Raw genomic sequence first — 15,785 nt, forward strand, 5'->3', positions numbered from 1 at the left:
TACCCATCCCTCCACCCAACAACCCCGCCGGCGGCCCTCAGTTTGTTCTCTGTATTTACGAGTCTCTTATCGTTTGCCTCCCTCTGTTTTTATCTTATTTTTTCTGCCTTTCTCTATACTCATCTGTTGTGTTTCTTAATAAGTCAGTCAGAGAAAGACACAGCATATGATCCACTCATATGTGGAACTTAAGAAACAAAACAGGTGAACATAAAATAATTTTTAGTTACCAGGCTTTAGTCCCCTTCGCCCCACCACCCCCCCTCCTCACGGTACAAAGTCCCTAGTTGTCTCAGAGATGTGTCCCTAACGTGGATTTTTCAAAGGTAAATTACTGCTGCCTGAGCCTGTTCCACAGGATTTAGCCCACGGGTATTTACAGAAGGGTGACATGAGCGGCATTTGCAAAAATTTTCGATGTTTAAAATTCTTTTCTCTCTCTATCATTTCGTCATTCTGCACAAGACGGAAAAGAATCAGGCTGGCCAGCTTGGTCTGGATTCCTCCCTCATATCATCTGCTTAGCAAATAGGGGATAATCTACTAAATGTTTCCGTGGTGCCCAAACCAGCCAGTTCCTGTCAGCGCTGCTCCTCTGGCCGCCGCAGTCCCCTCCCCTGACGGCCACTGAGCTGGCATGGAAATCTGTCATCTGACTTAGCCCTGTGGACGTCAGTCAAGTCTATCGGAGAAAGAGGAGTCACACATGTGGAAACCAGCCATCGGCGGATTAAAAACAGAGGTACCTGGCAAGACTTTCAGATACAACAGGAAGCTGACAATGAAGAGTGATGGGCTCTCATACGCTTCCTCACACAATAAAAAGGAAGAATCTCTGAAAGGCTCTGAGTAATTGCCACGCGGTTCCACCATCGATTGCTGTCTGGCCAGAATAAATCCTTCACCTCTCTCCTTCAGTTGCCTCATCTAGATAATTTAGGAGTTATGTGAATCCTTCAAGTGTTCTAGAACACCTAACCAAATGTACTCTGTTCCTCTTGGCCAGGCCTGAGAACAAAGTTTGCTCTGAGATGGCGGGAGTTTATGGGAGGCGGCCTATGTCTCTAAAGCTCCCAAAATAAACACTTACCACTTACTTTTGAGCCCAAATGGGGAAAACCACTCCTATAAAACGCTTGCAGGGCTCCTCCTTCCTCACACTTGCAGCCAGGCTGTTGCTCTCACCTCGGTCCCACGTGCCACCCTCACTGCTGCCACACCCCGGACACGAGGTCACAGGGAAGCTCTTCTCCACGAAGCTGCTGAACAGTGAGGAGGCCAGAGAGAGGCCGCCAGGGGGGAGCAGGGAAGCGGGGCCTGCCTGAGGGCCTGCGGGGTGCATGGCCAAGAGCCCTTTTGGGCCCTTCCGTGTAGAAGCCCTGCCCCTCAAGAGACCCGTGGTTCTTTCCTCCTCACCCCTCACGCTCCCCGTCCACACAGGCTGTGTGCCTCACTCCTTGTACCTCCCAAAGCAAGACTGGTCCTTGGAAACAGCGAGAGGGTGACGCCGATGAGGAAAATGTGTTAGCGGAACAATGCTGCAGAGTGGGAGAGACTAGCAAGAAGGAAGAAGAACCAATCTGAGAAGAATTTACCTCAGCTTTTACTGAAGAGCAGGAAAAAATATAAAGAAATAACTTATCTCCAAAGTGGGGGGTACATGGATCAGGTGTATTCAATAGCTGGTGATTCAACCACAGAAATTTAATGACAGGATTTATACAGAATTAAAAACGACAACACCATTTCAGGTTGTTCATCCCAGATGCCTTTGAATTATCTGTAAAACGCTTCCAAATCTACATATAGAAGCGCTTTCGGAAACTGTATTTTTCAATTTGAAAAAGTCAGATGACGCCTGTTTGACTAATTGTGTGCTGACCTCATTTTTGTTTCCTAGACACAAAGCGTTTTCCTTCTATTGCCCTTAAAGGTACACTTTGTTTCTCTTGTGTCTCCATGTAAGGTGTATATTTCCTGAACTGCCTAATAAAACATTTTACCGCTAATACTAAGAAGAAAACACTGAATGAACGCCCTCCCATCAATCTAACATAGTCTATTTTTAGGAGATCGTTGAAAAAGAAATCAGGTTATTTAGAGGTACACCATCTATTTCCACCGATTCAGGATGTGAATGATGACTTATTTTATTGCCTACTGGGTAACAATTCCCTTTCCTTCTGAGAAATCTATGCAGTAATCTCTTCTGGGAGCTTCTGGGTCCCAGGCCCCTAACTACTGTGAAATACTGAAATTATAGTGGGAATGCCACGTGGGAGCCAGATTATAGCAAGAAATTGGAATGGAATCCCTAAGACAGATCCTATTTATGAACTATAATCATTTAGCCTCAGACTCAACAAAAGGGAGAGATGAAAAGGTTGTCTATAGGCACCTGCCTGAGAGTGTTATCTGTCTGGCTGTCCCTCAAAGCTCCTTTGTATCACGTTTTCAGATACTCATGTTAGAATCCGTTTGCCATAAGTTCCTCTGAACAAACAAACCAAAACAAAAAACACAACATAAAACAAAAAACAAAACCCCAAACCTAAATATATTCATCTAGTTCCCCCATGATAACCAGCTTCTAATTTAAAACACTGCCTTAGTTTCTTCAGTCAACATATATTAAAAAATAGTCCTAATGAGAATCTATTTGGAAAACCAAAATCCATCTATGGGGAGGAAATAATTTTAACATACGAATTCAGAATCATTTTAGGCATGACAATAGTTTTTCTTTCTTATTTTTGTATAATTTTCTTTCCTTTTTCTAATAGTGTCAGCATTTTAAGAACCAAATTAAACATCACCATGGGAGAGCCTCTTCCTGTTTCTGTTTTGAATTTCTTCTTCGGTGCTCTTTTAAGAAATATTTAGTGAAGCTGTTTACGGGCAGTGGTTAATACGGGCTTTGGAGTCAGTCAGATGTAGACTCAAATTCTGGTTCCACAATTACCATAACTTCAGGTATCCTTTCTAAGTCATATTTCCTTCCCTAACAGGGAAAGTAACACCTACCCTATGGGGGTAGCTGTAATCAAAAACAAGATAACGTATCTGGAGGACACTGCACAGAGCCGGGCACACAGTAATTACTCAATAAGTGATAGCCATTATTTTATGCATGCATACACATTGAAAAATCTGGAAAACAAAGAAAATGTACCTTGAATCCTATCACCCTAGTAACACGAACATGTATTTCTTTGTAATTTATGTCCACATAAAAACTTACTTTTATATTATTATAACTGCAGTACATAATTTTATATATTTTTTATATTACAATCATGTTTCCATGTTACCACATAGGATTCATAATTACCTTTTTAATTTGCCAAAGGAAATTCCATTAGGGAAACTACCCTAATTTAACCACTAAATTCCTGCCAAATATTTGAGGTTTTTTGATATTACAAATACTACTACAATAAGATTAACATGAATATAACTTTTGCATTCTGTGGAATTCTTTCGTTAGGATGAATTCCCAAAGCAGGCTTTTCAAGTAACCACAAACTCTTTCGTGGCTTAGACTGATCTTGCCAAACTGCTTTGCACAGGTTTGTACAATTCGTAGTATCTCCACCAATGGGCATAACCATCATATCCTCTCCAACCTTCAGTATTAATACTAATATCTTAGATTTATTGAATAGTTACCATGTGCCAAGTACTGACCCAAGTGTTTTGCATATATTATCTCATTGTGCTCACAACAGATCTCTGAAGTACCTACTTTTAGGTACCCTCTTCTGCAGATGAGGAAGTTAAGATTCAGAAAATTTAGAAGCCATGTCCAAGGTCATGCAGAAACTAAATGCTAGATCTTGGACTCAAACTCAGATCCTGTCTAATGCCACAGTGCTCTTGACCATTTGGCTGTAATTCTGATTTACTCTCTTCCCCTCCCTAAGTAATAATAACTGGGAAAAGACACGTTCATTGATGTTTTAATATGCAGTTCTCTGACTACTAGAGAAGTTGGTCATTTTTACATATGTTTAAGACTGTGTTTTCTTGTTGTATTATTTGTTCATATTATTTAGCATCTTCTGGAAAGTGGTGGGGGCAATTTTATTCCCCATATAATCTTCACCCATCGGGTCTGTCAGCATAAACTTCACAGAAGAGGGGCGCCTGGGTGGCGCAGTCGGTTAAGCGTCCGACTTCAGCCAGGTCACGATCTCGCGGTCCGTGAGTTCGAGCCCCGCGTCGGGCTCTGGGCTGATGGCTCAGAGCCTGGAGCCTGCTTCCGATTCTGTGTCTCCCTCTCTCTCTGCCCCTCCCCCGTTCATGCTCTGTCTCTGTCTGTCCCAAAAATAAATAAACGTTGAAAAAAAAATTAAAAAAAAAAAAAAAAACAAAACTTCACAGAAGAGGTCCAGCCCCCTTCTTGATGATGTCATTAAGCTGTCAGTTTATGAGAGAAAGTACTTCTCTTTCCCCTCCTTCCTGCCCAATATGGGCTCAATACACATACGTTCTAGAAAGTTATCATGTCCATATCTTTTCAACATTACTCATTCACACAATGTGTCCCCCATCTAGTTTGGAGCACCCCTATCATCAGAGAGAGTAAAGATCCAAAACCCCCTGAAGGATGACAAACTAAAATTTTTTCACTGAACCAATTTACCAAGGTCTTTGAGAATCTGTCAATCTCTCACTCTCCTCATTCCCCGCTCCCTCTTTCCATCCTCACACGGCTCTTCAGCTGACTGGAGTAAAGACCGAAATGGGTAGGTTTTTCGTGAATTTATGATCTGAACAACTTGGCCGTCATTCAAAACCTATCTCCCATAATGTATGGAAACATCATTAAAACTGCAAAACCCGATTTCCCTAAAAAAATCGAAATGTTAGTAATCCTGTTTTCAAATATGCTCCGTTACCTGCATTATGTCTTGCGATATAACCCAGTGCCCAGGCTGCAGCTTCCTTGACTCCAGGGTCAAAATCTTCCAGGCATATCACCAGTGTGTCCAGGGCTCCGCAATCCACGATCGCCTGAGCTAGTTGAGGAGAATGCTTCCCCACTGCTCGTAGCACAAAGGCGGCTGCTTTCTTGTAAAAACGCTACGATGATAAAGCAGATAAAACTTACAGTGAATGAAGCGCTTATTAAACCAAAAGTTCAAATAGACGAAAACATAAAAATGACATTAAATAAAGCTCAACAGCTTTTGAATACAACAGATAAAAAACATCCTGCAAAGTCACTCTTTTGGTGTTCCCCGATTGCTTTTTGTTCAGTGCTAAACTGAAACAACGTTAAGTCTTAAATTTCGTTGCAAATGTTTTATTCTGCAACATGCATTTGGAAATTGTATAAAAGAAAACATAAACATTGTATTTCCTACAAATGCCTAAAATGATGAGATTTTCTGTATCTGCCTTACACTGAAAAGTAGTTGTTTGACCCAGGGGAACTCTTAGATTGTTAGCATGTGCAACAAAAATGTCCGCTGACAAATTCATTTCCTTTACTTGCCCTCAGTCTCTAAGCGTAGTAGGCCTTTCATGACCTCAACTAATCTTTCTGGTGTCCCAAGTTATCCTGAAATAACAACCATGGTCTGGGATGCACTTACCAATCATCAGATAAACATAAAGGTGAAACACTCGTGATACATTTTAAAACTTTTCCTGGTAAATTAAACTAGCCAAACAAGAGGATGTGTGATTTATCTCCTCTGAGAAAAAAAAAAAAATATATATATATATATTTTTTTTTTTAGTGATAAATACAAATGACTTGGTATTATGTGAATTTTACGTAATGCTTCATATTTGTAATATTTTCTATATAAAATTTTATCAGATTAAGAGATCATAAAATAAAACTGAAACACAAGGCTAATGTTTTTCTTCATATAGCTAAAAAATTTAAATGTATAGGAAGTATTTGGCTGTAACACTCACTGTTGTTTCATGGTTAGCATGACACATTAATGGTCTCTTTCTTCTATGAATAGAACCCAGGTAATCTCCTGTTTTGGATTCCAAGTTTCTATTTCTTTATGGTGACTACTGAAAGTGACCAGGTGACTACAGCACCTGTTTTGAAAGCCTGCTATTTACGTAGGCTAAAAGATTAAGATAAAATAAAAATGATAGGAGAGAGAGAAAATCTACCAAGTATATTTTAACATCTTATCTTTCAAACATTGGCCTATGTTGATGATATAAGAAACATGCTATGTTAATAAGGATGTTTTGATTTCGTATCTTTCTTTAGTTTCTTAAAGGTTAACATAGAGAGAGATTAAAATGTGTTATAAAGTCCAACTTTGGGGCGCCTGGGTGGCGCAGTCGGTTAAGCGTCCGACTTCAGCCAGGTCACGATCTCGCATTCCGTGAGTTCGAGCCCCGCGTCGGGCTCTGGGCTGATGGCTCGGAGCCTGGAGCCTGTTTCCGATTCTGTGTCTCCCTCTCTCTCTGCCCCTCCCCCGTTCATGCTCTGTCTCTCTCTGTCCCAAAAAAATAAATAAACGTTGAAAAAACAAAAAAAAAAAATTAAAAAAAAAAAAAATAAAGTCCAACTTTATGTCAGTGACTGATTGTAAAATAGATTATAGATTACGAAATAATACATTATACTTAATGAATAGATTTATTAGGGCATCGATAGTCACTGCTAACCACAGTGCCTTATAATTCACACCTTCCGATGTCATTTCCCCTTTCTCCTAATTTCCGCTTCTCCAAATTCCTCTCTCTTCTCTCCCATTCCTCACCAAAAGAATTGCCTTTAAAAAAAAAAAAAAAAAAAGCTACACCAGAGGACTTTGTACCTCATAAAGAAGAGATTAAACCCTGTGAGAAGTAGTTAAAGGACTGGTAGGCGAAGTGAATACTGCTTCACATTCTCACTTTCTCCTCACCTCTGCCCGGGCACTTTTTTGTCGCTTTACAGTTAGTGCACATTCATTCGCATCTAGAAAACTTCTACTGAGGACCTTCTTTGTGGGATACCAAAACACAGACCCTGCCCCAAAAGAAGGAGCCAAGAATCCAGGAAGAACAAAGTCTAACAGTGTTTGATGACAGAAGGAACACCTGTAGGAAAAACAAAATTTCTGAGACTCCTTGTAGAGATAAGACAAGCAGGAAATGAGTCTCCAGTCTCTAAAAAATAAGGCAAAAATGTGAACAATTGGGATTTATTTTTTTATTGTGATAAAATACACATATTATTTGCCATTTGAACCATTTTAAAGTGTAAAGCTCAGTGGCATTTTGCACAGTCACAGTGTTGTGCAAACATCACCATCTAGTTCCAGAATATTTTCCTCGGCCCAACAAGAAATCTCATACATGTTAAGGAGCCACTCCTCATTCCCCTGTCCCCACAGCCCCTGGCAACTGCTAATCTGCTTCTGTCTCTATGCATTTGCATATTCTGGATATTTCCTATAAACGGAGTCATGCAATACGTAGCCTTTTGTGTCTGGCTTCCTTCTCTTAGAGCAAAGGTTTATCCATGTTATAGCCTGTATCGATACCTCATCCCTTTTTATGACTGATAATATTCTATTATGTGGATGTACAACATTTTGTTTATCTAGTCATTCTTTTGTTCTAGTGAATAACGCTGCTATCAACATTTGTGTACAAGTTTTGTTTGAACACCTGTTTTCAATTTTTTTTTGGAAATCTAACTAGGAGTAGAATTGCTGGGTCATGTGGTAATTGGGTTTAACTTGACTGCTTGACTGCTTTCTATAGCAGCTGCACCATTTTACACTCCTATCAGCGATGTGTGAGGGTTCCGATTTCTCCAAATCTTCACTAACACTTGTTCTGTTCTTTTCCTTTTTTTTTTTTTATGGCCATCCTCATAGGTAAGTGATATCTCGCCGTGGTTCTGATTTCCATTTCCTAATGACTCATGTTACTGAGCATCCTTTCATGTTGGTTGGCTACGGTAGGTCTTCTTTGGATAGATGTCTGTTCAAGTCTTTTGCCCATCTTTAAATTGGATGGTTTGTTTTGGTTATACGCATAGGAATTGAATCTTAAAAATGTGTCAAGAAATATATATCCTGGGGTACCTGGGTGGCTCAGTCCATTAAGCATCTGACTCTGGATTTTTGGCTCAGGTCATGATCTCACAGTTGTTGATTTCAGAGCCCTGCATCAAGCTCTATACTGACAGCACAGAGCCTACTTGGGATTCTCTCTCTCTCTCTCTCTCTCTCTCTCTGTCTCTCAAAATAAAGAAATAAACTTTAAAAAAAGAAATATATATCCTTAGGTTATAAGAAACTAACAAAATGGAATAAACATACCAAGACCCTACCTATAGAAAGATCCTTAACTATTATCAGGTGGCAGAGTACAGAACAAGATAGGAGGGAAAACATTGTGGCACTCGTAGATGACCCTGAAAAGGACTGACATGTTTGCATACTTGCTATAAAATGCTTTATCAAACCTTCCATTACACATATCCTCCTTCATTTTGTATGCTTCTATCCCCCTGCTTCCAAGCTGTCTCTTACAGTGTCCACTAACTAGATTTCATCTGCATGTAAGGATTGCTGAAAACAACTTTCCATTTGCCTAGGGGGCCATGCACCTACGACTGATCCTACAAATTGAAGACTCCCATACACAGAAATACTGCCTTATATACAATTCATTTAAAAACTGTGTAATCTGTTTTCTTATATTAACAGTAATGGGAGAAAAACTGCCCGTCACTTCCAAAGTAAAATACCCAAAGGTATTATTTATGTGCAGTTCAAAGAATTGAAGGTTATATTAACGTCCTAAAATTCTAATGCCCACAAGCTTGCAACTGTGCCCAAACTAGCAGATCTTTTAAATCTAAAAAAAAAATACACATAACTTATTTTTTTTAAGTCTTACATTCTGTTCTGCCAATGAATAAACAAGCTGTGGAAGAATGTCGCCCTTCACGACTGCTTCTGCTAGGTCACCATTATAATTAGCCAGTCTCCCAAGAGCCAATGCAGCAGTCTGTTGAATTGTTGGGACCACATCCAGAAGAAGAGGCCTCAGCAAAGACATTACACCTGAGTTAAGTTATGAAAGAACAGAAGTCAGCAAAACTTAAATGAAAAAGCAAATATACAATTCAGCATTTGTGCAGATAAGAAAATTATGGGGAAAAAATCAGTAAAAACACACAAAAACGTTTCACTAAAAATGAATGGGATATTTAGAGGCCTCTAACTGGCCAAGACAGAAAGTAATACAACCTCTAATTATCAAAGCATCAGCACAGCATGAAAACAAGAAAGGCTTTGGACTTAGGTTAAGAGTTTGAATCCCTGATTTGGCAACTAGTAGCTATGTGACCCAGTAGGACTGTCATGAGGAATGTGGAGAAAGACTGTGGAGTATGTAGTCTGATGCCTACCTAGCACATGGTAGGGGGGTGGGGAGGGGCGGGGGGATAGGTGTCCCCCAGCCTTTGTAAATTCTATCTTTTAGGGCTCAGTTCAGGTCCTTTCATCTCTGTGTAGTCTTCCTTCGCCTCCCCCCCCTCCCCCCATTCCAACTGTTGGGTCTTTTCTGTGATTTCAACTAAACTTGAATGTATTTCAGAAATTTTATCAGGATCTATCTCAGAGCCAGCAGAGCTAGGGGGACCACTTGGCTGGGGCCTCACACTCATGAGGGGATGCAAATTCAGATTTCTGATATTACACTAAAGAAACAAATTCTTTGAGATAAGGAAGTATTTTGCATTACTAGCTCTCATAATATTTACTCTAGGGTTGAATACACAGTACGTATGTCATCATCACAGCAATAATAGTAAAAGTTAGCTTGTATTTATCCAGCACTTATTATATGCACACATTGTTTTAAGGATTTGTTTCCATTCACTGAATTCTCATAAAAAGTCTATGAAGTTGGCCCTATTAGTATGTCTATTTTACAGATGAGGAAATGAAGGCTGAGAAAGGTTAAGAAATCATCACAGGGGCGCCTGGGTGGCGCAGTCGGTTAAGCGTCCGACTTCAACCAGGTCACGATCTCACGGTCCGTGAGTTCGAGCCCCGCGTCGGGCTCTGGGCTGATGGCTCAGAGCCTGGAGCCTGTTTCCGATTCTGTGTCTCCCTCTCTCTCTGCCCCTCGCCCGTTCATGCTCTGTCTCTCTCTGTCCCAAAAATGAATAAACGTTGAAAAAAAAAATTAAAAAAAAAAAAGAAATCATCACAAAATTAATAAATGGTGGAGCAAGGTTAGAAATTCAGGCTTTCTTCATTGATAATTGCTGAATAAATGTGCACTGAAAGTTGAGGAGGTGAAGAAAGAGACATAAAAAATAATTGCATTTTGGTCATCTGATTGGATATTCCAACTCTTCATATTACCTTTGCCTTACTGTAAAATACCCAAAATAGGTAACTGCTATTTGGGCTTTAATGATGCTGTTTTCTTTTTTTTTTTTTAATTTGTTTTTACATTTATTTATTTTTGAGAAACGGAGTGAGACAAAGCGTGAGCAGGGGAGGGGCAGAGAGAGAGGGAGACACAGAATCTGAAGCAGGCTCCAGGCCCTGAGCAAGAGGTCAGCACAGAGCCTGATGCGGGGCTCGAACCCACGAACTGTGAGATCATGACCTGAGCCGAAAGTCAGACGCTCAACCCACTGAGCCACCCAGGCGCCCTGAAGCTGTTTTCATCTAAGGTTACAAGAAAGGTAATGACAGAGTTCAAACTGGAACAAAACGCCCCTTGACTTTGTAAACTTTACTTAATTTGCAGCAGGGATTTAACTTGATTTTAATTACATCTTTTCTTTTTAAAACATACCACAGTGATCTAGAAAAGCAAATATTCTCCAGATTCTTTTATAATGTTATATATATCCAGAAACACTTGAAATAGAATAAAAGGAAAACATTCATGATAACACTTAGGATTAGACCAAATTAAGATAAATAGTACTACCAAATAACATAAGCAGAGAATAATGGCACTGATCACATATACATGTCATGATGTGATCCGTGACTTTTCACAGTTTCCACTTTCACTTCATGATCACTTTTCTGGCTAGGGTGGCTTGGTGAGGTCATCCTGGATGAGACCACAGTTGCAAGTTTGAGTCCTACTCAGGCTAGTTAACTTTGCAGGCACACAGCACGTCTACTCATGCCTCGGTCATAGTTCACGTTCAACAAATCAACATGTCTATGTTCATAGGTGTTGCTAATACTACTAGCTATGCTTTCTATAGAGGGGCGCCTGGGTGGCTCGGTCGGTTAAGCATCCAACTTCGGCTCAGGTCATGATCTCTCGGGTTGTGAGTTCGAGCCCCACAGCGGGCTCTGTGCTGACCGCTCAGAGCCTGGAGCCTGCTTCGGATTCTGTGCGTCCCTCTCTCTCTGCCCCTCCCCCGCTCATGCTGTCTCTGTCTCTCAAAAATTAATAAGCATTCATTTAAAAAACAATTATACTTTCTATAGAGGTGATTTCTGAAATATCTCACAACAAGAAGTTTAAAGTGCAGAAAAAGTATTAGGACTACCAAATGCTAACATGGGTTCTTTCTAGAAAGTTGGATTTATTTTTTTTTTTTTAATTTTTTTTTTCAACGTTTATTTATTTTTGGGAGAGAGAGAGACAGAGCATGAACGGGGGAGGGGCAGAGAGAGAGGGAGACACAGAATCGGAAACAGGCTCCAGGCTCCGAGCCATCAGCCCAGAGCCCGACGCGGGGCTCGAACTCCCAGACCGCGAGATCGTGACCTGGCTGAAGTCGGACGCTCAACCGACTGCGCCACCCAGGCGCCCCTAGAAAGTTGGATTTAAAACAATTTGCTGACCTCTTCTTTGTAGTTGCTTTCCTACTTTTTTTTTTTTTTTAGTTTTTTAATTGTGGTAAAATATACATGACATAAAAATTACCATTTTAACCATTTTTAGTGTGCAGTTTAGTGTAATCACCACCACTGTCTAGGAACTCCCAAGCCGTTTTCCACAGAAGCTACACCACTTTACATTCCCATCAGCAAAGTACAAGGATTCAACTCTTTCTACATCCTTACCTACACTTGTTTTGTTTTTTGTTTTCAAATAATAGCCATCCTAACAGGTGTGAAGTGTGCCTCAGTGCAGTTTTGATTGTCATTTCCCTAGCACTGATGACGGTGAGTGTCTTTTTATGTGCTTATATTGGTCATTGTACATGTTCTCTGTTGAAATGTCTATTCACGTCATGTGACCGTTTTTAAATTGGGTTGGTTGTAGTTGTTGAATATAACTTGATTTTTTAATAATAAATATGCATGGTTTTCAGTAAAATAAGGCAATACTCTAAAAAAAAAAGAGCTAAATTTGTTAACATGTATTTGAGGTTTCATAATAAATACAGTAACAAGGCCAAAAAATATAAAGTGTGCATATGCTTTTAAAAGAAGTTTTAAAAGAATCACAGTTATGTTTCATGTTATTTTTTTTCCTGATGATTCTGGTTATTTCCTTTTTTCCTCCTCCTTGGATATATATATATGTGAAGGCAGTGGCTTATTGTCTTTTGAAATATAATTGGAAAAATCTATACTGGCTTATTCATCCTAGAGATTTTGAATTAAATCTGGAGAACTTTGAACTTTTATGTTGAAAAATTAAAGAATGAATTCATCTATCTGGGCCTATAATATTTCATTTAGTTGTGCTTATTATTACAGTATTTAGCTACTGTACCATAAGTCTCCCCGTTTCAGAAATTTTCAGTTTTTAGTTTTAGCAGTAAAATATTTTACCCCCTACAGGTATTTCAGCCACCCATATATTCAAAAGAATTGTTTGCTTTGTGTATTTTCTCCTCCGTCCTTCTACCACAGCTGGCCCAGGAAAAATAAAATCAATAAACTGACACACCATTCCTTTCCTTCTATCCCTGTATTTAATATCCAAGTTAGGCTTCTATGCGGATGCCTCTGCTCTATCACTCTTTTCCTATATTCCTTGGTTCAGACAGTAGCACGATGGGGCTTTTGAAAATTTTTACATCTATACACCTATAAAAGTTTAAAATATCTTTGTTTGAATAAGGTCATTTTTGTTAGAGAAAATATTGCCCCAAATTTCTAGTCCTTGAATTGCCTCTTAGTGCTTCATAATCATCAGTCCCCAGGGACATGTTTTTATCCCTTACGCAGCTTAAGCATGGAAACTTCGTTATTCTAATTACAGGTCTGTCCTAAAAACACAGATAGTGATGCAAGAGGAACTAAGGAAGGAGGTAATAAGGGAGGGAGAAAGGAGAAAAGAAGCACATACAACATAAAAAGAAATTTTTCCTTACCTTCCTTTCCATTAGGAATCCATGGTGATTGGTCCTTGGTGAATGAATGCATGAAAATTTAGAACGCATAAATTACAGCAGTTTGAATAATGGCTGCAATCTCTGATAAGCAAGGTCTCTAGTGACAGCTAATGACCTCCCTGAGGTCTCTACTGAAGGAGCCAACAGGTACTATCTAATATTAAAAATAATTCACATATTATACTCTAATCTCTATAAAACGATTCTGTCTCCTCTATAAAAGCTGATTAAACGGTGCGAAATGTTTCTAAAATTTATAGGATAAATCTTTACAATCCCCTCCCTCCCAACTTTATCGCTTTGAGTTTCTTTTCTATTTTTCTTGTTCCAGTGCCATACTGTCTGAGCAATTAGACATTGCTTCTAATACCTACATTGCAAATCCAGTTATGCGAAAACAACAACAAAGACAACTTTGCTGACTGCCCACAGTCATTGGTTCAAAACATGGACCAGGGTTTACCGCCAGCAAGTGCTAGGATTACACATATGAGCAAAGACAGCTCCTCCTCTCAAGGAACTAATAATCTAGGGGAGCACATGGTAAATTAGACTCAAAATAATCACAGCTCTTTTTTTTTTTTTAATTCCTTTTAACACAACACAGGCCTAATGACTTTGACTTTGCACACCAATTACAGATGTAAACCGGGACGGAAATGTCAGACAAAAAAAAAAAAAAAAATCCCATTCTCTTATTAAATGTATATAATGTACAGACATATCTGCTGTGCTTTATAAAGATATTTAACATCCCAACTTTGTTCCTTTAAAAACAAGTACCTGCAAACTGGGCCTTTGGGTCCATTGTTAAGCCCTAGTAAAGATTTCTGGTTACCCTAGTTACCTCTCACCTTCTTTGTGCTGCTTTTCAATTTTAAAAAATTTTATTTTTTTATTGTGGTAAAATATACATAACAAAATTGATTGTAACCATTCTTAGGTGTACAATTAAGTGTTGATTAAGTACAATTGTGCAACCATCATCACTATCATTTCCAGAACTTTTTATCATCCCCTAACAAACTCTCTAACTTCCCCTTTCCCCCTACCTCTAGGCTCCTGGTAACCTCTATTCTACTTGCCGTGTCTTATTTGACCTATTTTAGGTATCTCATATAGGTGGAGCCATACAATATTTGTCCTTTTCTGTCTGACTTTTTTCACATAGCGTAATGCTTTCAAGGTTCGGCCCTGTTGCACCATGTTTTGGAATCTCTTTCCTTTTTAAGACTGGATAATATTCCATTGGATGTATAGACCTCATTTCGTTTATCTGTGCATCTGTTGACAGACATTTGGGTTGCTTCCACCTTTTGGTTATTTGAATAATGCTGCTATGAATGTGGATGTACAAGTTTCCATTTGAGTCTCTGCTCTCAATTCTTTTATGTGTGTGTGTATAGTGTGTGTGTGTACACATACATATAAATATATGTGTATACTTCTGTACATATACACATATCTATCTATCTATCTATCTATCTATCTATCTATCTATCTATCTATCTAAGTACAGTTGCTGGACCAAGTGGTAACTCTATGTTTAACTTTTTGAGGAACTATCAACTGTTTTCCATGGTAACTTTCTATGCACCATTTTATATTCCTACCAACAAAGAGTTCCAGTTTTCCACATTCTCACCAGCACTTGATATTTGTAATTGTTGTTGTTTATAATAACCATCCTAATGGACATGAAATGGTATCTTGCTGTGGTTTGATTTGTATTTCCCAAATGAATAGTGATGTTGAGCATCTTTTCATGTGCTTATTGTCCACTTGTATGTCTTCTTTGGAGAAATGTAACCTATGTAAGCCTTTTACCCATTTTTAAGTGGATTTTGTTATTGTTGAATTGTCGGAGTTCTTTATAGATTCTGAATATTAATCTCTTATCAGATATGTGCTTTGTAAATATTTTCTCCCATTCTATGAACTGTCTCTTCACTCTCTTGATGGTGTCCTTTGATGCCCTTGTTTTTTTAGACTTAAAGTGAAATGATTTCTACCATATATATTCTTTACTTTCCAACTTTACTCAAAATTACCATAAGCACAAAATGTTAAACGTTATAAATTTTACAAAGCTTTAAACATTTAAATTCCAACAGTAATCTAAAACATCTTCCTACATGACCATTCACTATGAAACTGCTGCTATAGTTCATTTAAGTTTTAGAAGTGATTTCTACATGCAATTAACGAATACACAGTAAAGGATTCACCTTAGACTGTCAATGTTTCCATCTGACTGGGGCATTCTGTTTGGGGTCCAATAAGAATGGAGAAGAAGCTTCATGCTTTAGAAATAGGACTCTCTTGCCCTGCTTGTTATATGACTGCCTATGTCGAGCCAGGTAGTTAAAAGTATGTATCTAGAGGGAGATTGTTTGGGTTCAAATCTGGGCTCTGCCATTTCTCAGTCCTCAACAAGGTTACTTAACATCTCTGTGTGTCA

General features: G+C 38.9%; 1 protein-coding gene and 1 long non-coding RNA gene across 4 annotated transcripts in view; one reads left to right on the top strand and one right to left on the bottom strand.

The window, feature by feature from the left end:
* SPAG6 (sperm associated antigen 6) overlaps nucleotides 1-15,785 on the bottom strand; it is a 65,975-nt gene that overhangs the window by 36,512 nt on the left and 13,678 nt on the right. For 2 of the 3 annotated variants that reach the window (XM_040451246.1, XM_040451244.1), the window contains exons 3-4: nucleotides 8,884-9,050; nucleotides 4,902-5,085 (exon numbers count right to left, since the gene is read on the bottom strand). In XM_040451246.1, the coding sequence (XP_040307180.1) occupies nucleotides 4,902-5,085; nucleotides 8,884-9,050 (351 nt within the window). Of the gene's footprint in view, nucleotides 1-4,901; nucleotides 5,086-8,883; nucleotides 9,051-13,303; nucleotides 13,371-15,785 lie in introns of those variants that run through there. The other variant, XM_040451245.1, reaches the window with a different exon arrangement.
* Nucleotides 13,370-14,166, top strand: LOC121014728 (uncharacterized). The gene is made up of 2 exons (XR_005783398.1): nucleotides 13,370-13,471; nucleotides 13,656-14,166. It is a non-coding gene; the product is annotated as an uncharacterized LOC121014728 (long non-coding RNA).

This window comes from Herpailurus yagouaroundi, unplaced genomic scaffold (assembly GCF_014898765.1).
Source record: "Herpailurus yagouaroundi ecotype Mexico unplaced genomic scaffold, PumYag 203, whole genome shotgun sequence".
Classification (NCBI taxonomy): domain Eukaryota; kingdom Metazoa; phylum Chordata; class Mammalia; order Carnivora; family Felidae; genus Herpailurus; species Herpailurus yagouaroundi.